Source organism: Rousettus aegyptiacus, unplaced genomic scaffold (genome assembly GCF_014176215.1).
Source record: "Rousettus aegyptiacus isolate mRouAeg1 unplaced genomic scaffold, mRouAeg1.p scaffold_m13_p_16, whole genome shotgun sequence".
Taxonomy (NCBI): Eukaryota; Metazoa; Chordata; class Mammalia; order Chiroptera; family Pteropodidae; genus Rousettus; species Rousettus aegyptiacus.
In genome coordinates this window covers 51,202,490-51,220,906 of record NW_023416291.1, presented here as the reverse complement: position 1 = coordinate 51,220,906, position 18,417 = coordinate 51,202,490, and the positions used below count along the sequence as shown (strand labels likewise).

Sequence of the window (18,417 nt, the reverse complement as noted above, 5' to 3'; positions counted from 1 at the left end):
CTTCCTCCATCTGCAACGCTTCCCACTTCCTTCTTTGTCTGGCCGGGCAATTTATTCATCTGGGCCCCAGCTACCCTTGTTTCTGCCTGCAGGAAACCTTGACTCCAGCCTGGCCCCCTACCCCTGTCCCACGCCTGTGGCTCCCACTGAGGAATATTTTTCAAAGCCGCAGAAGTGGTTCTGGGGGCTCTAGTTAAAGGGCGAGGTAAGGAGTGTGGGGGGACACGGCGCCCCTGGGGAGTCTGCCTACAGCTGCGTGAATAGTTGCGTCTCCAACTGAGGTCACTGAAGGTTCAGGGCAGCTCATGAATGTGTCAGGCTCTGCTGCTGGACATCACAGGGCCGGACGCTCAGCGTCACAGCTGATACTCGACAACCCACCTTTCACATGTGAGGAAATCAGAGGTTAAAGTCCTTATCCAGGGCCACACAGCAAATAACGGCAAGGTCGCCAGCGGTTTGAGTCCTGAGTCTCCCGCCAACTCCTTAGCTGTGTGACCTTGGGCAAGTTACTTAGTCTCTCTGTGCCTCCAAGTCTTTAATGAGTTATGGTCCACAGAAGCCTTAGGATAGGGTGTGGCCTACAGCAGTGGCAACATGTTAGCTACAGTTACTTATACTCTTCAGCCTGAGCCACTTGTGGGCTTTTCAAACATTTTTTTAAGGCTCCAGCCTTTGCACGTGCTTCTCATCTGGGCCTGCAAAACCCGCACTTCTCTATTCGCCTTTCCTGACTCCCAGGCTGAGTCAGGGCTCCGGGAAGGAACTGTCTGATGACATGTCCCCGTCCCTGTCCCTCTGCCAATCCTCCCTTCTGCCCACAGGGCAGTGAGCCCCTTGAGTGTTGGCTCTGGCTAGGTCTTGCTTACTGCTGTCCTCAGCACCCAGCATAGGGCCCACGCACAGCGGTTGCTCAATTGATATTTATTGTGTATATAAAGCAATGGATACCACAACCTCTCCCCACGCAAGGGAATACAGATTTCTAACTTGTAAACACCAACTCTGTGTTAGAACTCAACCCCCAGAAAGGCAAGAAACTAGGGTAGCAAAACAGCTGGGTCCTTACTGTACACTTGCAAGTGTGGGGGGCGGGGCGGTCCCGGGTAGGGACAGGGCTGCCCCACATTTGGAAGGGGAGGCCGTCTGTCCTCTTCTCAATGGGGCCTCGGAGCACGGCTCCTAGGGAGCTGGGCGCCTCTTGCGCGCCGGCCCCCCTCCCCCCACCCCCACGCTTTGGGACAGAAGCTACTGTGCGGAACGAGTGACCGGAGAAGGACGAAGGGGGCTGCAGCAGCCCTGTCGGAGGTGGCGGCAGGATCACAACAGTTCCCGCCCGCTGGCTGTTTTGTTGACTTTGGACAGGCCTTCTCTGAACCCAGCATCAGTCATTCTAGAGGTAGACAGCCAGGGGGTGGCGTCGGAGCCGAAGGGCGCCAGGCCCCGCCCTCTCGAAGCCACACGCCGAGCCTCTGACCCAGCCCCCCAACCCCCGCCCCCAGCTGCCCAGGTCCCACCCAGGGCCCGCGTGCCTCCCGCCCCGCCCCTGCCGCCCAGGCCCGGCCCACTTCACCCAGAACCCCGGCCCGCCCCGACCCGGACTCACACTTGCTCCGTCTGCACGTCCTCCTCGTCCTCCAGGGGCAGCTGCAGGTACGGGTTGTCACCTGCCGGCTGGAACTTGTAGCCCGTGAGCACGAAGAAGGTGAGGGTGGAACCTTCCACCAAGAGCTGGGGAGCGAGGGGTCGGAGCACAGAGTCAGGCGCACGCCCCGGCCCCCCACCTCCAGGGCCTGGCCCGCCCTCCCCTCGCCGCGCTCACCTGACACAGCCACTGCCATTGGAAGGGCACGGCCACCCGCAGCAGGATGGCGATGATGCGCGTGAAGTACACGTAGCAGATGATCTGCAGGGACAGGGGTGGGCGTGGGGCCCAGGGACCACCAGGGACGCCCGGCGCGGGGTGAGCTGCAGGACTCGGAGGTCCAGCAGGAGGGGCCGGGGAGGGTGCGCCGAGTGGCTGGTTGTCCCCGCTTCCCTCGAAACTCTGGTCATGAGTGAGAACAGGGTTCCTACCATGACGTAGTAATGACGAAACAGCTTCAGCTTGGCCAGGTTCACTGCCGCTGAGGAGCGGGCGCAGAGAGGAAGGGTCAGGGGATGGGGGCTGGGGGCAGGTCCAAGGGCGGGAGGGTGGTGGAGGTGGGCTGGGGACAGGGAGGGCATTTGGGGGGGGCGTGTCCACAGGGAAGTTACATCTGGAGGGGGCTGTCCAGGGGATGGGGAAAGGGGTGGAGGGGGGAGCAGTCAGAGGGAGGGAAGGGCCATCCAGGGGTCAGCATGAAGCGCTTGGAGCAGGCTGGGGGCTGGGAGGACGGCGGGGAGCAGGGCTCACCTTTCCCGTCTGTGCCAGACGCGTCCTGGAGATGGCGGATGGACCTGGGAGTGGAGCGGACCCCAGGGAGCGGTCAGCGCTGACTCCGTTGGTGTCTGCCCGGGAATGGGGGCGGAGTCTGCGCCAGGTACTGGTGGAGGTGGGGGGGGGCGGGTCAGGGTCCTCACCAGACCACAGGGAAGAGGATGGCGCCACAGCAGATAAGGTCCACCAGGAAGAGGATCTCCTTCCAGATTGCATAGTCGCTGGCGCCCTCCTCACGGGACTCGATGACGATGTAGGCCACGTTGGCCAGGACCTGCACGGCAGGTGGCGGGTGGGTGGGCAGCTCCGGGTGCGCCGAGCGCCTACCGGCCGCCCGCCCGGGGCCCCAGAGGCACCTGCAACGGGATCACGATTCCAAAGACGTTCTTCTCCTTGTCAGACAGCACGTACTTGACGAAGGCCCATCCGGAGCCGATCAAGGCGATGGTGATGAAGAGGAGGGCGCCCTTCAGCCTAGAGGACGGGGAGGCGGTGTGGTGAGGCGGCGGGCACCCCGCCCTCCTCCGCCGCCCGCTGCCCGCCACCGGCCCCGCAGGGATCACTCACAGGTGTGTGATGTAGTGCATGACAGCAAGGCCTTCGATGGGGTGGCCCTGGCTGTTGATGAAGTAGTAGTTGATCTGGAGGTGGATGGATGGACGGACAGTCGGACAGATGGACAGTGATTACAAGGAGGCGGATGGATGGTGGGGGTTTAGGAAGGGGGACAATCGCAGTCGAAGGAGGGGCTAGAAAGGTGACTGAACTGTTACAGCCAGGATGGTGAGAGGACTTGAGGGATGGACAGTCACGGCCACAACAATGGGGGGGGAGGTCACAGTCGATGGTTAGACAATGAGAGCTGGTCAGGTGGACAGTCACAGCGGGACCCAAGGACAGGCAGACGGACGCAGTGGGTGGACAGCTGGCCACAACAGTAAGACAGAGGGACACAAGGGTGGACGCGCGGAGCGGCCCGGGCTAGCGTCTGCAGAGACGTGGGGGGCGGGCTGTTCGGCTGAGCTTCCTTGACCCCGGGGCCCCAGCCTGACCTCCCTGCTCCAGACCCAGGCGCTCACGCTGTGGAGAAGGAGCGAGACGCTCTTGGTGAAAGCCAGCGCCGCCATGAGCCAGTGGATCTTGAAGACATTGTACCTGGCAGGGGGGTTAGGAACAGAAGCGGGTGCGGGGGCACCGTCAGGGACAGGGATGCGGGGGGGGGGGTGATGAGGGGAGAGGGGGACCCCCAAGGGCGAGGGCATTACGTGTTCTTGCAGAGGATGGACACCCAGATGATGCCAGCGGCCAGGAAGCAGGCGGACATGACCATGTAGAGCTTGAAAAGCGGAATTTCCGCTGCGGACAGGAAGCCATCAGGGTTCTTTTCCCGGATCATGACCTGGGAGGGGGCCGTGGGGGCAGTCGGGGTTGCGCGGGAGCTCTGGACTTGCAGTCTCCAGTGCTCTCACGCTAGCCGGCCGACCCCGCTCTCTGAGCCTCAGGCTTTCATTACACAGCTCGGCCGCTGGGGGGCCCTGGTGAGGCCAAGCTCAGTGCGGCTCGCGCGGCCGCACCGGGGCCTCGTCCGCCTGTACCGCTCACCGTGATGTCGAATGGTCGCTCCTGTCCCCGCAACAGGTTGTAGCAGTTGTGGAAACTGAGGCTGTACTGGCCTTCCTCCGCCCTCGAGCCGATCACCACGTGGAACTGGGTGGCGGGGGTGGAGAGAGGAGAGGGGGCCTCAGCTTGGGGGGCCCCACCCCAGCTCTGGGGAGCGGGGAGCGTGGGTAGGGGAGGCGCCGAGGGTGCTCGGACACTCACGCTGAAGTTGTAGGAATTGTTGCGATGGCCCAGGCCCAGCACCAGCTCCTGGTCCTTCCCCTGAGGGGACAGAGCGCCCCCATCAAGCATCGGCAGTACGGGGTCCCCATCCTCCCACCAAGGCCTGCCTTCCAACCTGCAGGTTTCCCTGTGATCCTGCAGGTTTTGACTTGGCCTCGTCGGGCACAATGGTGGTCCCTGGAGGGCAGGAGTGGATGAGTTTAGAGACAGATGGCCAGAGGGACAGCAGAATGACAGAATGACGGGGGGGGGGGGGGGGGGGGGGGGATGTGCAGAGCAGCCCTACCATCCCCTCGCCTCGACAGAGCCAGCCTGCCTCACCGTTGTCCCTGTTGGGGGTGGCCATGTGCTCTGGCTTCGGCAGTCCTGGTTCCGAGGGCGTTTCAGGGAGAAGCCCAGAGGAGATGAACAGCTTCTCCTGCTCCCCATACTTTCGTACCTGGACCCTGGGGCGAGGGTGGGGGCGAGGAGGAGATGCGGCTGGGAGGCTCAAGGCTCCCGTCAGGCATGACGCCTGTGTCAAGTGACTCGATGGGCCCCTGGGCCCACTGGGTCTCCCCTCTGGGGGTTGGCATTGGGCTGAATCAGTGGTCACAACGTTCTAGCATCTGGCTACCACCTATCAAGATGGCTGCCACGCCCACACACTGCCTGCACCAGCAAGGGTTTGACACTTCCTGCGACAATGACTCGCTCATTCTACCTTATTTGGCACCTTATTTAAAAACCACCGTACATATACACAGGCAACATCTCTGTATACACAGAGGAATCACTGGATCCTGGCGCCGGGCGCCTGGGTCCAGATCCCAGTTCTTGGGCCTCAGTTTTCCCGTCTTTACAGTGGGGATAATAAGGGCAGAAGGAGTCGGTGAGTAAAGCACAGCTGTCCCGTGCATAGAAAGCCTTCGACAAGTACGGATGGTTGCTGTGGATTCTCGCGACACCCTTTGGTGGCCAGACCTTCTGCCCTGAGACCCCGGCACTCCCCGGGGACCCCTCTGCTCCCTCCCTTGTCATAATCGGAAGGCTTGAAGGGGACATTAAAGAGCGAGTGGCTTTCTTTCTAAGAGCGGCAAAGTTCTTTTTTAGCTGGCTTCTCATCCCACCCGATCGGCTCCTGTGGGTACCGCACCCAGGAAAATACAAATGATGGGTCTTTAGGGGAGCCTCTGGCGCCCCAACTCACTGCAGGTCCTTGGTGTTGATAAGGAAGAGAACCAGGAGGTTGCTACTGTTTTTCTGGAGAGGACAGTCGTTGGGGTTCTGGGTCTGGGGAGTGGGTAAGAGAGAGCCTTGGTTCCCACCTCCCACCGACAGTCCCCCTGCCTCCTCCCTACCCGCTCTGCAAGGGAGGGTTTCTTCCTGTTCCCCACTCTGGAAAAGGCGCCTCGGGGCTCCTGGATGCAGAAACTGCCCCCCCCCCCCCGTCCCCGCCGCCGGCACCCTGGCCCTTCCTCACGCCCTGCCCACCACCCCCTGCACTCACTGAGGAGGGTCGAATGCTGCCAGATCGAACCCGGGTCAGGCTGAACCCCACCTGGGAGGCAGAAAGAAGAGGGGAATGTGAGGGGCTCCAGCAGGGACCCCCAAGCCACCCCTTTCAGTAGAAATAGAAACACGATCTCAAACTTATTGGACACTTACTATGTGCTAGATCCCACTTACTTAACGAATTCTCCTACGGCTCATCCTGCCCATACCTCTCAACCCACTTCCCTTAACTCCTACCCAACCTGGGGCATTCCGTTTGGTCGTCACTTCCAACTTGGGTGTCCCTTCATCAGGGAGACCTTAGCACATTCTCTGGACCTAGCCTACTTTATTTTCCCCAGTGAAAATGATGTTAAAAAAAAAAATTTTTAAAAAAAAAATCAAATAAAGTGTTTAGGGCTTCCTGCCTTGGGTTCTGGAATCCAGCACGCTTGGATTTCCCTACGGAGTCTGTGACTCCGAGCAAGCCACATACCTCCGAGCCTGTGTAAACACCTGTAAAATTGGCTTTACAGGTGTAACGTGTTTGAAGCATCCCTGAGAGGTGGCTACAAGGGAAAAGTCCCATGGATGTCGCTCTGCATGGTACCTGGAACTCAGTGGGCATTCAATGCTAGCTACTCATTCTGACTGCAGGAACCGGGGCTGCGGGAGGCCAGGATGTGAATCCGGACTGGCGGAAGGGGGGCCTGGACACTGTGCACCTCGCCTTCCTCCAGGAAACCTCCCCAAGCCCCTCACCAGCGGGGTCTTCTCTTTGGTCTCTTGCAGGCCCAGCCGCAGAAGGCTCAGGTCCACCTCCAGAGAGCCGTTGGTGTAGAAGCCGAAGCTGTTTAGCTGGATGTCTGGTCGCTTCTCCCCCTGCCGGTCACCAAGGAGGCAGAGGAAATTCAGAGTTTTTTCCACGGGCCCAGCCCTAGGGCTGCAGCATGAGGCTCCCCTAAGGACCTTGCCCCACTGCTGCCATGTCTTTATTTAGGACGGCTCTGTCCCCACACCAATCCCAGGCAGAGACAGGGTGGTTCCGGGTCCTCCAGCCACTGCTCTAAGTCCAGGAAGAGAAAGCCGGGGAAACCTAGAAGCACCTCCACTAAGTGAGTACCACCCTGGAAGCGAAGTTATTCATCTTGGTGTCTGGACCTCACCTGCTGGACAACTATTAGATCCCGAACTGAGCCCCCAAGATCCCAATGAATGTCCAGAGGACCACATTCTAGCATCCCCGGGGACTCCCCTGGGCGGTGCCAAGGGTCCTTAGCGCCCCAAAGCAATCCCCAAAAGTTAGACGGGTGTCGGTTGGGGAAAAGGGGAAGAAAGCGTCCCCAAAGATGAAGTCCCGCCTCGAGTAAGCACGGCACGACCCTAGCGTGGCCAGCCAGGCTACTCCATCCGGAGGACAGAGGGAGCTCCTCGGACGAGACCACTCCGGGCACGGAAGCAGGGGGGCATGGGGCGCCGGACCGCTCCATCCCACGTAAGGAGCGGGTGAAATTGGACGAGGCCACTCAAAGCCAGACGCTTCCCCGGGACAAAGCTGCGCCCCCCGCCTCCGACCGCTGCGCGGTGAGACTCACCGTCAGCGCCAGCCGGTGGATGCGCCCAGAGCAGCAGCCCAACAGCAGCAGCAGAAGTAGGTGCTGCCCCGACTCCACTGGGATCCCGCGGGCGAGCCCCCTCCTCTCGCTCACTGCCATCTCTGGAACCACCGCCTCCCCTGACACCGCCTCTGACGGCTCCAGGCCCGCCTACTGGAGAGCCAATCGCCCCACGGTGGGGGCCGACCTCTCGGCTTTTCCAGCCGGCCCGACCAGTCAACGATTGTCTTCTAGCAAACCCGCCCCTGTACGACACCAAATGGACAGCACCGCTCCGACTGGGAGAGCTGATATCGCTTAATCCCGCCTCCACGCTCATCAATCACTATAAAGATGATCCCGGATGTAATTTGATAAACAATCCATCTAACCAATTGTAATAGATTTGATATCCGGTCCTTAAAGCAGACTGTCTAACTGACATATCGGTCCAGGACTACAATACCCAGAATGCAGAGGGAGCAGGCAGCCCAATAAGCTATTAAGCAAACTACATTTCCCAGAATTCCCAATGGCGGACTTCCCCTTTCTTACCCTGGGGATGTGGCTCCCAGCCAGAGGCCCGGCTTTTGGTAAACAGGCGCATCTACTGAGCCCCGTCTTGTTCTAATCTTCTTGATTGATCCAGAGGTCTGAACCTGCCCCAGATTCAATCTTGACCCTAGAATGACCTATGACCCCAGGTTGAGTCCCAGCCTTCCGCAAAGCCTCCTATCCCAGAGTGAGGTAACTGGAGGCCCGCTTCCAGATCCCAGGCTGGACTTGACTATGGCTAAAGCTACTGAGCCCTTTCCCTGCAGCTGAGTCCGGATCTCAGCCTGAAACCCAAAGTCCCTCACATCCTTCTCACCCTTGACCTTATACTGAGCCTTCATCTTTGGTTAGGCCTCCTACCTAGACTGAGCTATGACCCCAGACAAGACAAACCCTGATCCCTGGACCCTAGTTTGAGTCCTAGACCCCCAACTGCTGACCCTCTGCTAAGCCTCTGACCTGTCTGAGATCCCACCTCAACTTTGGTCCCAACCTGGCAGAAGTCCCAGTTCTAATATGGAGTTATGACCCTAATCCCAGGCTGAGCTACTGAGTCCAGACTCCAGTCCTGAGCTCCTGATTCATCTGGTCCCCCAAACTGTGGAGCACAGCCCACTTTGCAACTTGAGGTTTTCTAGCTCAGAAGCCACCAGCAGGTGGGGCCAGGTCCCCGCAGAGCCATCTGGCCCAGTATGGGTTTCCTAGTGTACTGGGAGCCTGAGAGCTTAGGGCCTAACTTGTCCCTGGGGCCAGGGCCCCTAGCCGAGGGCATCTATCACCTCTGTAGTCACAGAGAAAGCACCAAAAGAGGAGAAGATGAGGGTGGGAGCTGCTGGGATCTCCCCACTTTTATCCCAGTGCCTCAAATAGATTAACAGCATATTAACAGACTTTTATGAGGGAGCCAAAAGACTTCCAAGCCCCAGGCCCCTGGTGTCTGAAGGAAGGGGCGGAGTCGAAATCCCCGAGTCCCTGATTGGGTCTCGATAAACGCTACTGTTAAATGGGCAGGTGCAAACACCAACCGGACGGGAGCCGGGGAAAGGCCTGGGCCTGGCTCTCCAAGGACAACTTGTCCCTCAGTTTCCCGGCGCTGATTTTAGGGGAAGAAAGGCAGGATGCGGTGGGGGCGGTAATGGACCCGGCCTTGGCGGAGGCACGTCCTGGACAGGATCGAAGTCCACCTATCCGCCCTGTGGCCGGAGGGACTAGACCATTAGTGGGACGAGCGTAGACGTCTGGAACTGGGCCGGCGCGCAAGAGCTGAGTGACCTCAGGTTCTCCCTGCGTAGGGATGGGGGGAGGACCTCTTGGGTGGGGTTTCCTTGATCCTTTAAGGAATGGTTGAAGATAAAGAGGAAAAGAAGCAGAGTCCGGGGTGGGGCAGGGATGGGGGAGATAAGCGGGGTCTGGGGAATTCGGAAAATGAGATGGGGTCTTTTAAGGGGTCTGTCTAGTGGCATCTGGCGGCAACGTTCCTTTAAGAGGGGCGGGGCGTCTGTTGGGCCTGCCTCCTTGGGGCCCCGCCTTCAGGGTGTCATTTTGGGGTTTCGCGCGGGCGGGGGGGCGTGACAAAGCTTGAAGGGGCGTGGCCTAGCCGTGAGTGGGCGGGGCCGGGCGCGCCGCCTTAGGCAGTCTCCCCGCGGCGGGTGGCTGGCGACGGCGACCGGGCGCGGCGGCCTCGGCGGGAGCAGCATGGATTGGGGCACCGAGCTGTGGGTGAGTTCAGTCGGCTTGGCTCCGCGTTCCTCCCTTACTGGGTTCAGACGCCCCATTTCGCCCCCGCAAGTACCTTAGCGGGGTCTCCACGCTTTCCCTTCCACGCATCACTGGAGTCCCCGCTCCGCCCTCTCTGAGTTTCCCGGGGCTCTCAGGACGCCCGGGAGCAAAGGGCGACCTTGCAGGTGCGGCGTAAGGAAACTGAGGCACGGGGTTCAGAGTGAGGTAGGACAGAAGAAGTCCTGGGACCAGGCCCGGACGGCCGGGCGAGGTCACCTATTTTGAGCGCCCTGGCTGGGCCGGCGGCTAATCTTACGGCCCCTGGGTCCCTGCCCGCCAGCCGCCTGTCCGGCTGGTAGGGGGGAGGGGACCCTCTGGCCACTTTCAACCCCACGTGGGACCCAGAAGTCCTGACCGCCCTTTCTGTCGCCTCCAATCAACACCTAGGGGCTTGGGACGCTCTAGTGGGGGAGGGGGCTGCGAGGCTCGGCCTCCTTCCCCGGCCGGTTCCAGGCACAGGGAGGGGCCGCCCCCAGACCGCCTCTAACCTCAGCTCTGGAAGCCCCAGGAATTTCCCCCTATCCTTGACGGGACCTCCGACCCCTCCTCTTTCTGGAAGTGGTGGCACCCCTGAGTTCCCCCGTGCAGCGGGGTAACTAGATCGGTCCCCTCCTCAACTCTGAGATTTCTGTTGGAGGTGCGGTGAAGTCAGTGGGGGAAACTGAGGCATCCATTGGGGTGCTCAGGGGGGCATGGCGACCCGGGGGACTTCGTTCCTGCGCCCTGACCGTTCCAGGGCCCCCCAAGCTGCGCGGAACCCTGCCCCTTTAGCCCTGACTCACGCCGGGCCGGCCGGATTTTCCGGAATCTGGGGGGGATTAGGGGAGTCGAAGCAAGGGGAGTGGCCCTGCCATGCTCTACACCCCTCTCGGCGGTCCAGAGACGGGGACCCTGTCGTCCGGCCGGGGCCCCGCCCCTGTTCCCTTGCCCTTCCCGGGAAGGGGAGGGGGTTCCCGCCGGTTTCCTGCCTTTCCCCGCGCCGGGGCGGGGCCGGGAAGTTACTCTTTCTCCGAGCTCGGATCTCCGAGGCTCCCTGGGTGTCTGGTCGCCTGGCCGTGTGCTCCCAAGATCTTGACCCCGGTCCTCCCCTGTCACTGCCTTGTCCAGGATCAATTTGAGGTGATCGAGCGGCACACGCAGTGGGGGCTGGACCTGTTGGACAGATATGTGAAGTTTGTGAAAGAGCGGACCGAGGTGGAGCAGGCTTATGCGAAGCAGCTGCGGTGAGACCCCAGGGTGCGCGGGCCCGGGGGCTGGGGCGTGTGGTCAGAGACCGGGGGCTCAGCTCTCCTGCCTCTGTCTCCCCTTAGAAGCCTGGTGAAAAAATATCTGCCCAAGAGACCTTCCAAAGATGACCCCGAATTCAAGTAAGGATGGTGAGGGGTACAGGGCTAGATCTGGGGGGCAGGAGGGCATCGGTCCTACTTTTTCTCCCTCAGCTGGGTCACTCAGGTCCCTCACCTCAGTTCCCACCTGCGCCGTGACAGCGCAGGTGGATGCAGGTGCACGCTCCAGGGCACCATTCCGCTGCTTTCCTGCTGGGCGGCTTGGGAAATTTCCGCGGTTCTCCGCCTCCGTTTTCGCCCCCATCTGTTAGATGCACGAGGCCCCAGCAGTTACTACATGACTGACTCTGGGCTAGTGGCTTAAGTTCGTGCCTCTGTTTTTCTTATCTGTGAAATGGGCATGATGACGATGAACTCGTAGGGCTCATGTGAAGGAGGCTCAGTCTCCTTCCCCGGCCGGTTCCAGGCACAGGGAGAGGCTGCCCCTAGACCTAGTCTAACCTCAGCTAATGTGTTAAAACAGTACTCAGCCCATATAGTATATAGGAGCGTTTCACTTTATTCTGGGTATCCTGTTCCAGAATCTAAGAAGTTCTAGAAATCAGAAGTTTTTCTGGTAACTTATGTAGAGGTAACCTCTGACCTTAAGTGACTTGACGTTGATCATGTTAATTATGGGCTTGGTTTTTATCCCGCATGTTGTGAATATTAATACTCCCCACTGCAAAAATGTTTCTAGTATTTGGTTATCGGATGTTTGGGGTGATGCACAAAAGGTGATTTAAGCATTGTACCTTCTTTTAAAACGTGAAAGAAGCTGAGGTCCGAAATGCATCCCACTCAAGGGTTAGGGGTACCGGCCAGAATTGGTCCATATGAGCTTCCAGGGTGAATGTCTCGGGCTTACCATTTTCCATGTGGAGGTGGGTCCTGAGGCACCTGGCTCCTGGGGGCCTGGCCCTTGGCTCCCTGCCCTCTCCCACCCCTCCCCAGGTTCAGCCAGCAACAGTCATTTGTGCAGATTCTGCAGGAGGTCAACGACTTTGCAGGCCAGCGCGAGCTGGTGGCCGAAAACCTCAGCATCCGCGTGTGTCTCGAGCTGGCCAAGTACTCGCAGGAGATGAAACAGGAGAGGAAGATGGTGAGTGGCCCCTGCCCTGGGTTTTTCGGAGGGTCTCTGGGTGCAGCCCAGGTGAGCCCATGCCCCTTCTTTCCACAGCACTTCCAGGAGGGCCGTCGGGCCCAGCAGCAGCTGGAAAGTGGCTTCAAACAGCTGGAGAATGTGAGTTCGTGGGTGCGGAGTGTGGCTCTGGTCCCGGGGAGCAGGGTGAATGTTGCTGACCTACAGAGCTGTCCCCTTTGTCTGGCCGGGACCCTCCCCCCTCCCCTGTGGGTTTCCCCCTGCATGCCCATTTACTGAGTGACTGACTTCCTGCCAGTCCCTGAATCTTGGTTTCCCATATCCCCCGCCATCAGGAACGGTGGCTTCTTCATTCCGGTTCTGTCCCCCACACAGAGTAAGCGTAAGTTTGAGCGGGACTGCCGGGAGGCGGAGAAGGCGGCCCAGACCGCGGAGCGCCTAGACCAGGATATCAACGCCACCAAGGCAGACGTGGAGAAGGTGCCTGTGGGCTGGGACAGGCTTGGGGGGGGTCAGGCTGGGATGGGGCCAGAACCTGCCGGTGACCCCCACCTCCATATTCCTCAGGCCAAGCAACAAGCCCACATTCGGAGTCACATGGCAGAGGAAAGCAAAAATGAGTATGCAGCCCAACTACAGCGTTTCAACCGAGACCAGGCCCACTTCTATTTTTCCCAAATGCCCCAGATATTTGATGTGAGTGCTCTAGCCCCAAGCCCCACCTTCCCGAAAACCCCCACCCCCCCACCCCGCCATGTTAATCATCTCCTACATGTTTGTCAGAACCCCAGCTGCACTGGCCCGAACTCTCAATCGAGAGGGAGTCAGAAGCAAAAACTGACAGTGAGCTCTGCCCGCACTCGGGCCGCGCTTTCTGCTGGGGATGTCTTTCCTTTTGAAACTCCTATTCATCACTCTAAGCTCCAGCTCTGACAACCCCTCTGAAAGGTCTTGAATTTCCCCCTCCTTTGTTTCAGCCTTATACTCCACCCTCTGTCCTGACCTTGGCATTGGCAGTATCTGTGCCAATAAAAGCAGTTTTTATCCAAAGCCCTGGCTCCATTGTCACCTCCTTAGAGAAGCCTTTCTTGATTTTCCAGGCAAGGGGGCGGGGTAGGAGGGAGCGATTCCTTAAAGTCCCCTCTGAAATCTCCCTGGCCCCGTGTCTCTCTCTTGACCACCCTGAGCTAGAAGTCGCTGTGCTCCGCCCCTCCATCAGCACCCCTGCCCTGTCCCTGTAGAAGCTGCAAGACATGGATGAGCGCCGGGCCACGCACCTGGGGGCCGGGTACGGGCTGTTGTCAGAGGCCGAGCTGCAGGTGGTGCCCATTATCGCCAAGTGTTTGGAGGGCATGAAGGTGGCAGCGGCGGCCGTGGACTCCAAGAACGTGGGTGCCTGGTCCTGGGCCAGCGGACTGCAGGGTGGGCAGGAGGACTCGAGGACTGGGCGCCTTGTCGCCCCTCACGGCCCGCCCCCCCCCCCCCCCCTATCGTGCCTTCTCTCCAGGACTCCCAGGTCCTGATCGAGCTGCACAAGTCAGGCTTCGCCCGCCCGGGCGATGTGGAATTTGAAGACTTCAGCCAGCCCATGAACCGCGCGCCCTCGGACAGCAGCCTGGGCACCCCCTCCGATGGACGGCCCGAGCTGCGAGGCCCAGCCCGCAGCGGCCGTGCCAAACGCTGGCCCTTCGGCAAGAAGAACAAGGTGGGGGCCGGAGCTCTTGGGCAGGGGGGCGTGAGTGAGCCGGGACAGCGGGGGCCCCGCTGAGTCAGCCCCAGCTGCCGGGACGCTGAGTCCCGGGCAGGAATTTTCCTCTTGGCTGCGGGCCCGGGCTGGAGGGAAGGAAGGCAGCCGGGTGATTGGCCTGGGAGTCCCCCGAGGCTGATGGGGGTGCCAGGAGGGGGGCCCGCGGAGTCTGTGTAGCTTCTCAGGATGCTGGGAGAAGACCTGCCTGCCCATGGGGCCCAGGGGTGGGTGAGGGCTGGGACACTAGCCCTGGAGACTCCCCCTGGGTCTCCTTCCTTCCCACTGTGGGTTTCTCGGCCCAGACCTTCAGGCTCTTCCGTTCTTGGGCGTTTCGGCTTGCAATGTCAAGCACACACCTGGGCGCCCGTGGTGTACACCTTCAGCACCTGCCCCCTCCCTAGTTCATACCTCTGACCCTTGGTACCTCTCTTCAATTTACACATGATGCCTCCCCCTGGCCGAACCCGCCCCCCCACACCTGTAACCCTCTGATGTTTCAAGCCTTTGACTCTTCTCTCCGCTTGCCCTTGACTTCTGTGGCTCTGTATCTGTGTGAGACCTTGAGTTGTGTATGCGTCTCCCTTGGCGTTCTAGACTGCGAGCCCAGAAAGCCGGGTGAGGGGGACAGAGACGCGGGCCTCCTCGCGCCCCCAGACCCCATTCTAGGTGCCGGATGTGGGATGCAGGGAAGGTGGGGGATCTGGGGGAGAGAGGGCTCTGGCCTTCCGGCTCACAGTCTAACGCCCTCCAGCCCTTATCCCAGGTTTTTATGTTGCTTTTTGCATGCGTTTTCTGTGTGTGATCGTGCATCTTGAGTTGTGGTTTTCTTACCGTTTTTTTTTCTTTTCTCCATTTTGTTTTTTCCTTTTTCCTTATTGCGTCCCTCCGTCCGTCCATCCGTCCTCGTTCTCTATATTCTCCCACCCCACCCCACCCCACCCCACCCCCCGACCTACACCCTCCACGGCCCCTGCCGGTAGCCGCGTCCCCCACCCCTCTCCCGCCTGGGGGGCCCCCTGCCCTCGCCATTGCCTAATGGACCCCCATCCCCCCGCTCCGGCCTCGACCCCTTGGCCATACTGAGTGAGATCAGTAAGTCGGTCAAACCGCGGCTAGCATCCTTCCGCAGCCTTCGAGGCAGCCGTGGGGTAAGTGAGGCCTCCGGGGGAGGTGGAGGGGGCGGCCCCAGCCCGCCCAGCGGCCGGGTGGCGGGACCCTGGGCTCGCTTCCTGCCGCCGGCCAGGCCCCCCCTCCAATACATTGCGCGGCCCGGACCTGCTTTGCTCTGTGCATGGCCTTGCGCCCACCCCCGAGAACCTTGGGTGGGGAGGAAGGTGGACTTGGTGCGTCTTAGGAGCGTCTTAGAGCCTGGAAGCTCAGACTCCACGAGGTCAGACTCAGTCGTCTTCCCGCCTTGCAGACGGTGGTGACGGAGGATTTCAGCCACTTGCCGCCGGAGCAGCAGAGGAAGCGGCTTCAGCAGCAGCTGGAGGACCGTAATCGTGAACTACAGAAGGAGGTTGACCAGAGGTAAGGTGAGAGGGAGGCAGGCAGAGAAGAAAGTAAAGGGATAAATGACAGATGCTCCTCGGCTTACGATGGGGTTACGTCCTGATGAATCTATCAAGTCAAAGGGCATTTACTGCTGCACTGTAGCGTATGGGTTGTTTGCCTTCATGATGATGGTCCAGGGGAAGCTGCGGCCCTCGGCTGCTGCCTGCGCCACTAGAGAGCATCACAGTGCATGTCGCTAGCGCTAAAAAAGATGAAAATTCGAAGTGTGGTTTCTTCTGAATGTGCATCCTTTTCGCACGGTTGCAAAGTTAAAACATTCTAAGTCAAACCATTGTAAGTGAGAGACTGTCTCTAGACACTGAAATGGTTCTCAAACATCTGCCAAGGAACCCCAGCCCCTGATGGAATCACCTGACTCCTACCTCACTTCCAGAAATACTTTCCTTCTTGTCTGCGTCATTCCAGCAAACAGGAAAAGAGCTCATTTCGGAGGCCGGTAGAATTTCGATTCCAAAATCAGTTAGCAAGAATTCAAGAAAATAAAATTATGGGCTCCTTTTGCTTCATTTGTGACCTTAGATGCAAAATCCTGCCCTAGCAAATCCAATGGTGTATTTTAAAACTAATGCATCGCATGATGGCGATGGTTGTACGACAGCATGAATGTCCTTTATGCCCTGGAACTAGACATTTAAAAATGGTTCAAATGGGAAATTTTGTTACGTATATTTTACCATAATAAAAAAAAAATTTTAGACTTAAAAAAAAATCGTGAGCAGTTTGGGGTTATCCCGCGATGCCAAGATGGTTCAATATCAAAAAATATCTCATTCGCCACAGTAATTGGCTAAAAGAGGAAAGAAAACAACATACGGTTATCTATTTACTAACTCAAGTGCTTAAAATATTAACAATAGAAAATCTGCCAGAAAAAATAAAATAAAATATTTACTCACTCTTTCCAAGCAGCAAGATCGTCTTCCCAGTTCTCTTGCATAATGGGAATGACGTCGGCCACTTCTGGCCCGGCAGCCAAATTATATTTTGTCATTTACACAAAATCTCTTGTATAAAACGGCTTTTATTGGTATGAACTTCCATTCAGAACTTTGTAGTTCCCGAGTTTATATGGTGTTGGGGGGGTCTAAGGGGTGTTATGTGGAGTCAAGACAGACCGGCCTTGAATTCCAGCTGTTTCGCCTCCCTGTGCCTCAGTTTCTGCATCTGTAACATGGGTCATATTAGGACTGGAGAGAAGTCGAACCCAGGTTTGACATGTTTCAGACATGCTTGCGACTACTGCCGTTTGTATATACAGTTGTGGAGGGAATAGGGACCGGGGACCCATGATAATGATAACACCGAGCATTCAGAGAGCGCGTACCGTGTGCCAGGCACTATTCCGAACGCTTTCCGTGGGTTCCCGGGAGCTCCGCGTGTTCACGAGAGACTGTGAGCAGAGGCGGGGTCTGTCCGATTTCGCACCGTATTTCTGATGCCCAGACCAGTGCCTGTGTGCGGAAGGTCCTCCACGTGTCTCGGAGTAAAGGTTACAGTTAATCTTCATAACCACTCACGTAAGATGTGTGTGTCATCCCCATGTTCAAGGTCAGCACACTGAAACAGGTTCAATAACGAGTAGCACTGACACAACGAGGAAGCGCCCCGCTGGGATGTGAACCCCAGGCAGAGAAGCACTAATATTTGAACTTTAACCACTGTCTTATCAGGCTAATTGCACCCTGAAACAAAGCCCTTTTTATTTTATTTTATTTTTTGCCTGTTAAATCACGTGGGGCTGTTCCTTCTCATCTGGTCCTAGGGAGGCCCTGAAGAAAATGAAGGATGTGTATGAGAAGACGCCGCAGATGGGGGACCCCGCCAGCCTGGAGCCGCGGATCACAGAAACCCTGAACAACATTGAACGGTTGAAACTGGAAGTGCAGAAGTATGAGGTCAGGAGAGACCCTGGGGAGGGGCGGGGGCTGGCTGGCCTCGCTGAGTCACCGCCGGGGGGACAGGGAGGTGGTGGTGGTGGTGGGGGGGGCTCCAGCTGTTTCTCATCACAGCCTTGGGTGTGCATGGGTGATCTCAGGAAACATCTGAGCCCAGAGTGGGCTGACCCCGGAGCCCTGCCCTGGAACTGACTGCGTGGTCCCCTCCTCTCAGGCTTGGCTGGCGGAAGCCGAGAGCCGGGTCCTGAGCAACCGGGGGGACAGCCTGAGCCGGCATGCCCGGCCTCCCGACCCCCCGGCCAGCGCCCCGCCGGACAGCAGCAGCAGCAGCAACAGCGGGTCACAGGACAACAAGGAGAGGTAAGCCGGGTGGCCAGAGCGGGCCTGGCGCCCACCCCCAGGCCCTCCGGCGTGGGGAGCCTGTCTTCACCTCTGTCGCTCTCCCCTGCCAGCTCCGAAGAGCCCCCCTCGGAGGAAAGCCAGGACGCCCCCATCTACACGGAGTTTGACGAGGATTTTGAGGAGGAGCCTGTGTCCCCTATAGGACACTGCGTGGCCATCTATCACTTTGAAGGTATCAGCTGCGCGGGTGGAGGAGGGGGTGCCGGGCTTGGCTCCGTTTAAACTCACCCGAAGCAGACCCAAGCCCACCGCCACCCTCATGACAGGGTCCAGCGAGGGCACCATCTCCATGGCCGAGGGTGAAGACCTGAGTCTCATGGAAGAGGACAAGGGCGACGGCTGGACTCGGGTCAGGCGGAAACAGGGAGGTGAAGGCTACGTGCCCACCTCCTACCTCCGAGTCACGCTCAACTGAGCCCCGCCTACCTGCTGCTGCTTCTGGGCCACGAGGGCCCCAGGACCTACGCACTTTATTTCCGCCCCCGGGGCTTCAGCTGAGACCTGTGTAACCTGCTGCCCCCCACCCCCACCCCACCTCTCACCTCGGACGGACCCGCTGTGCCTTCCACCATCGATGTACATACTCGTGTTTCAAATCTTTTCTTCCTGCCACTCGGCTAGGGCTGTGTTGTTTTATATAAAAAGAAAATGGTGTAAAGTTCTTGGAGTCCAGGCTTTATTTAGATACTGGGGCTGCGCATTCAGACG

The 18,417-nt window shown here is 58.9% G+C and overlaps 2 protein-coding genes across 8 annotated transcripts; one reads left to right on the top strand and one right to left on the bottom strand.

The window, feature by feature from the left end:
- Nucleotides 1-907: 907 nt before the first annotated feature.
- On the bottom strand, nucleotides 908-7,490 carry GPR108 (G protein-coupled receptor 108). 3 transcript variants are annotated; one of them, XM_036234018.1, is made up of 18 exons: nucleotides 7,330-7,490; nucleotides 6,497-6,616; nucleotides 5,751-5,801; nucleotides 5,451-5,533; nucleotides 4,583-4,707; nucleotides 4,377-4,438; nucleotides 4,241-4,300; nucleotides 4,022-4,126; nucleotides 3,685-3,818; nucleotides 3,499-3,574; nucleotides 2,987-3,060; nucleotides 2,776-2,893; nucleotides 2,563-2,693; nucleotides 2,396-2,439; nucleotides 2,077-2,126; nucleotides 1,823-1,906; nucleotides 1,607-1,731; nucleotides 908-1,393 (listed from the first exon to the last, which is right to left on the bottom strand). In XM_036234018.1, exons 1-18 carry the CDS (start codon nucleotides 7,447-7,449, stop codon nucleotides 1,321-1,323), a joined length of 1,635 nt encoding a protein of 544 aa, XP_036089911.1. In that variant the 5' UTR covers nucleotides 7,450-7,490; the 3' UTR covers nucleotides 908-1,320. The 3 variants fall into 3 exon arrangements, with proteins under 3 accessions (XP_036089911.1, XP_036089910.1, XP_036089912.1); XM_036234017.1 differs by lacking the exon at nucleotides 7,330-7,490 and adding an exon at nucleotides 6,901-7,154; XM_036234019.1 differs by lacking the exons at nucleotides 6,497-6,616; nucleotides 7,330-7,490 and adding an exon at nucleotides 6,231-6,475.
- A 1,435-nt stretch (nucleotides 7,491-8,925) lies between these two features.
- Nucleotides 8,926-18,370, top strand: TRIP10 (thyroid hormone receptor interactor 10). Of its 5 annotated transcripts, XM_016145434.2 has the most exons (15): nucleotides 9,464-9,603; nucleotides 10,771-10,886; nucleotides 10,974-11,030; nucleotides 11,943-12,090; nucleotides 12,169-12,231; nucleotides 12,466-12,570; nucleotides 12,658-12,786; nucleotides 13,332-13,478; nucleotides 13,598-13,795; nucleotides 14,818-14,985; nucleotides 15,258-15,367; nucleotides 17,175-17,307; nucleotides 17,522-17,667; nucleotides 17,760-17,881; nucleotides 17,976-18,370. In XM_016145434.2, the coding sequence occupies exons 1-15, from the start codon at nucleotides 9,580-9,582 to the stop codon at nucleotides 18,122-18,124; spliced, it is 1,815 nt and encodes a 604-aa protein (XP_016000920.1). In that variant the 5' UTR covers nucleotides 9,464-9,579; the 3' UTR covers nucleotides 18,125-18,370. The 5 variants fall into 5 exon arrangements, with proteins under 5 accessions (XP_036089915.1, XP_036089916.1, XP_016000920.1 ...); XM_036234022.1 differs by lacking the exons at nucleotides 9,464-9,603; nucleotides 14,818-14,985 and adding an exon at nucleotides 8,926-9,161; XM_036234023.1 differs by lacking the exons at nucleotides 9,464-9,603; nucleotides 14,818-14,985 and adding an exon at nucleotides 8,926-9,172.
- Nucleotides 18,371-18,417: the final 47 nt, after the last annotated feature.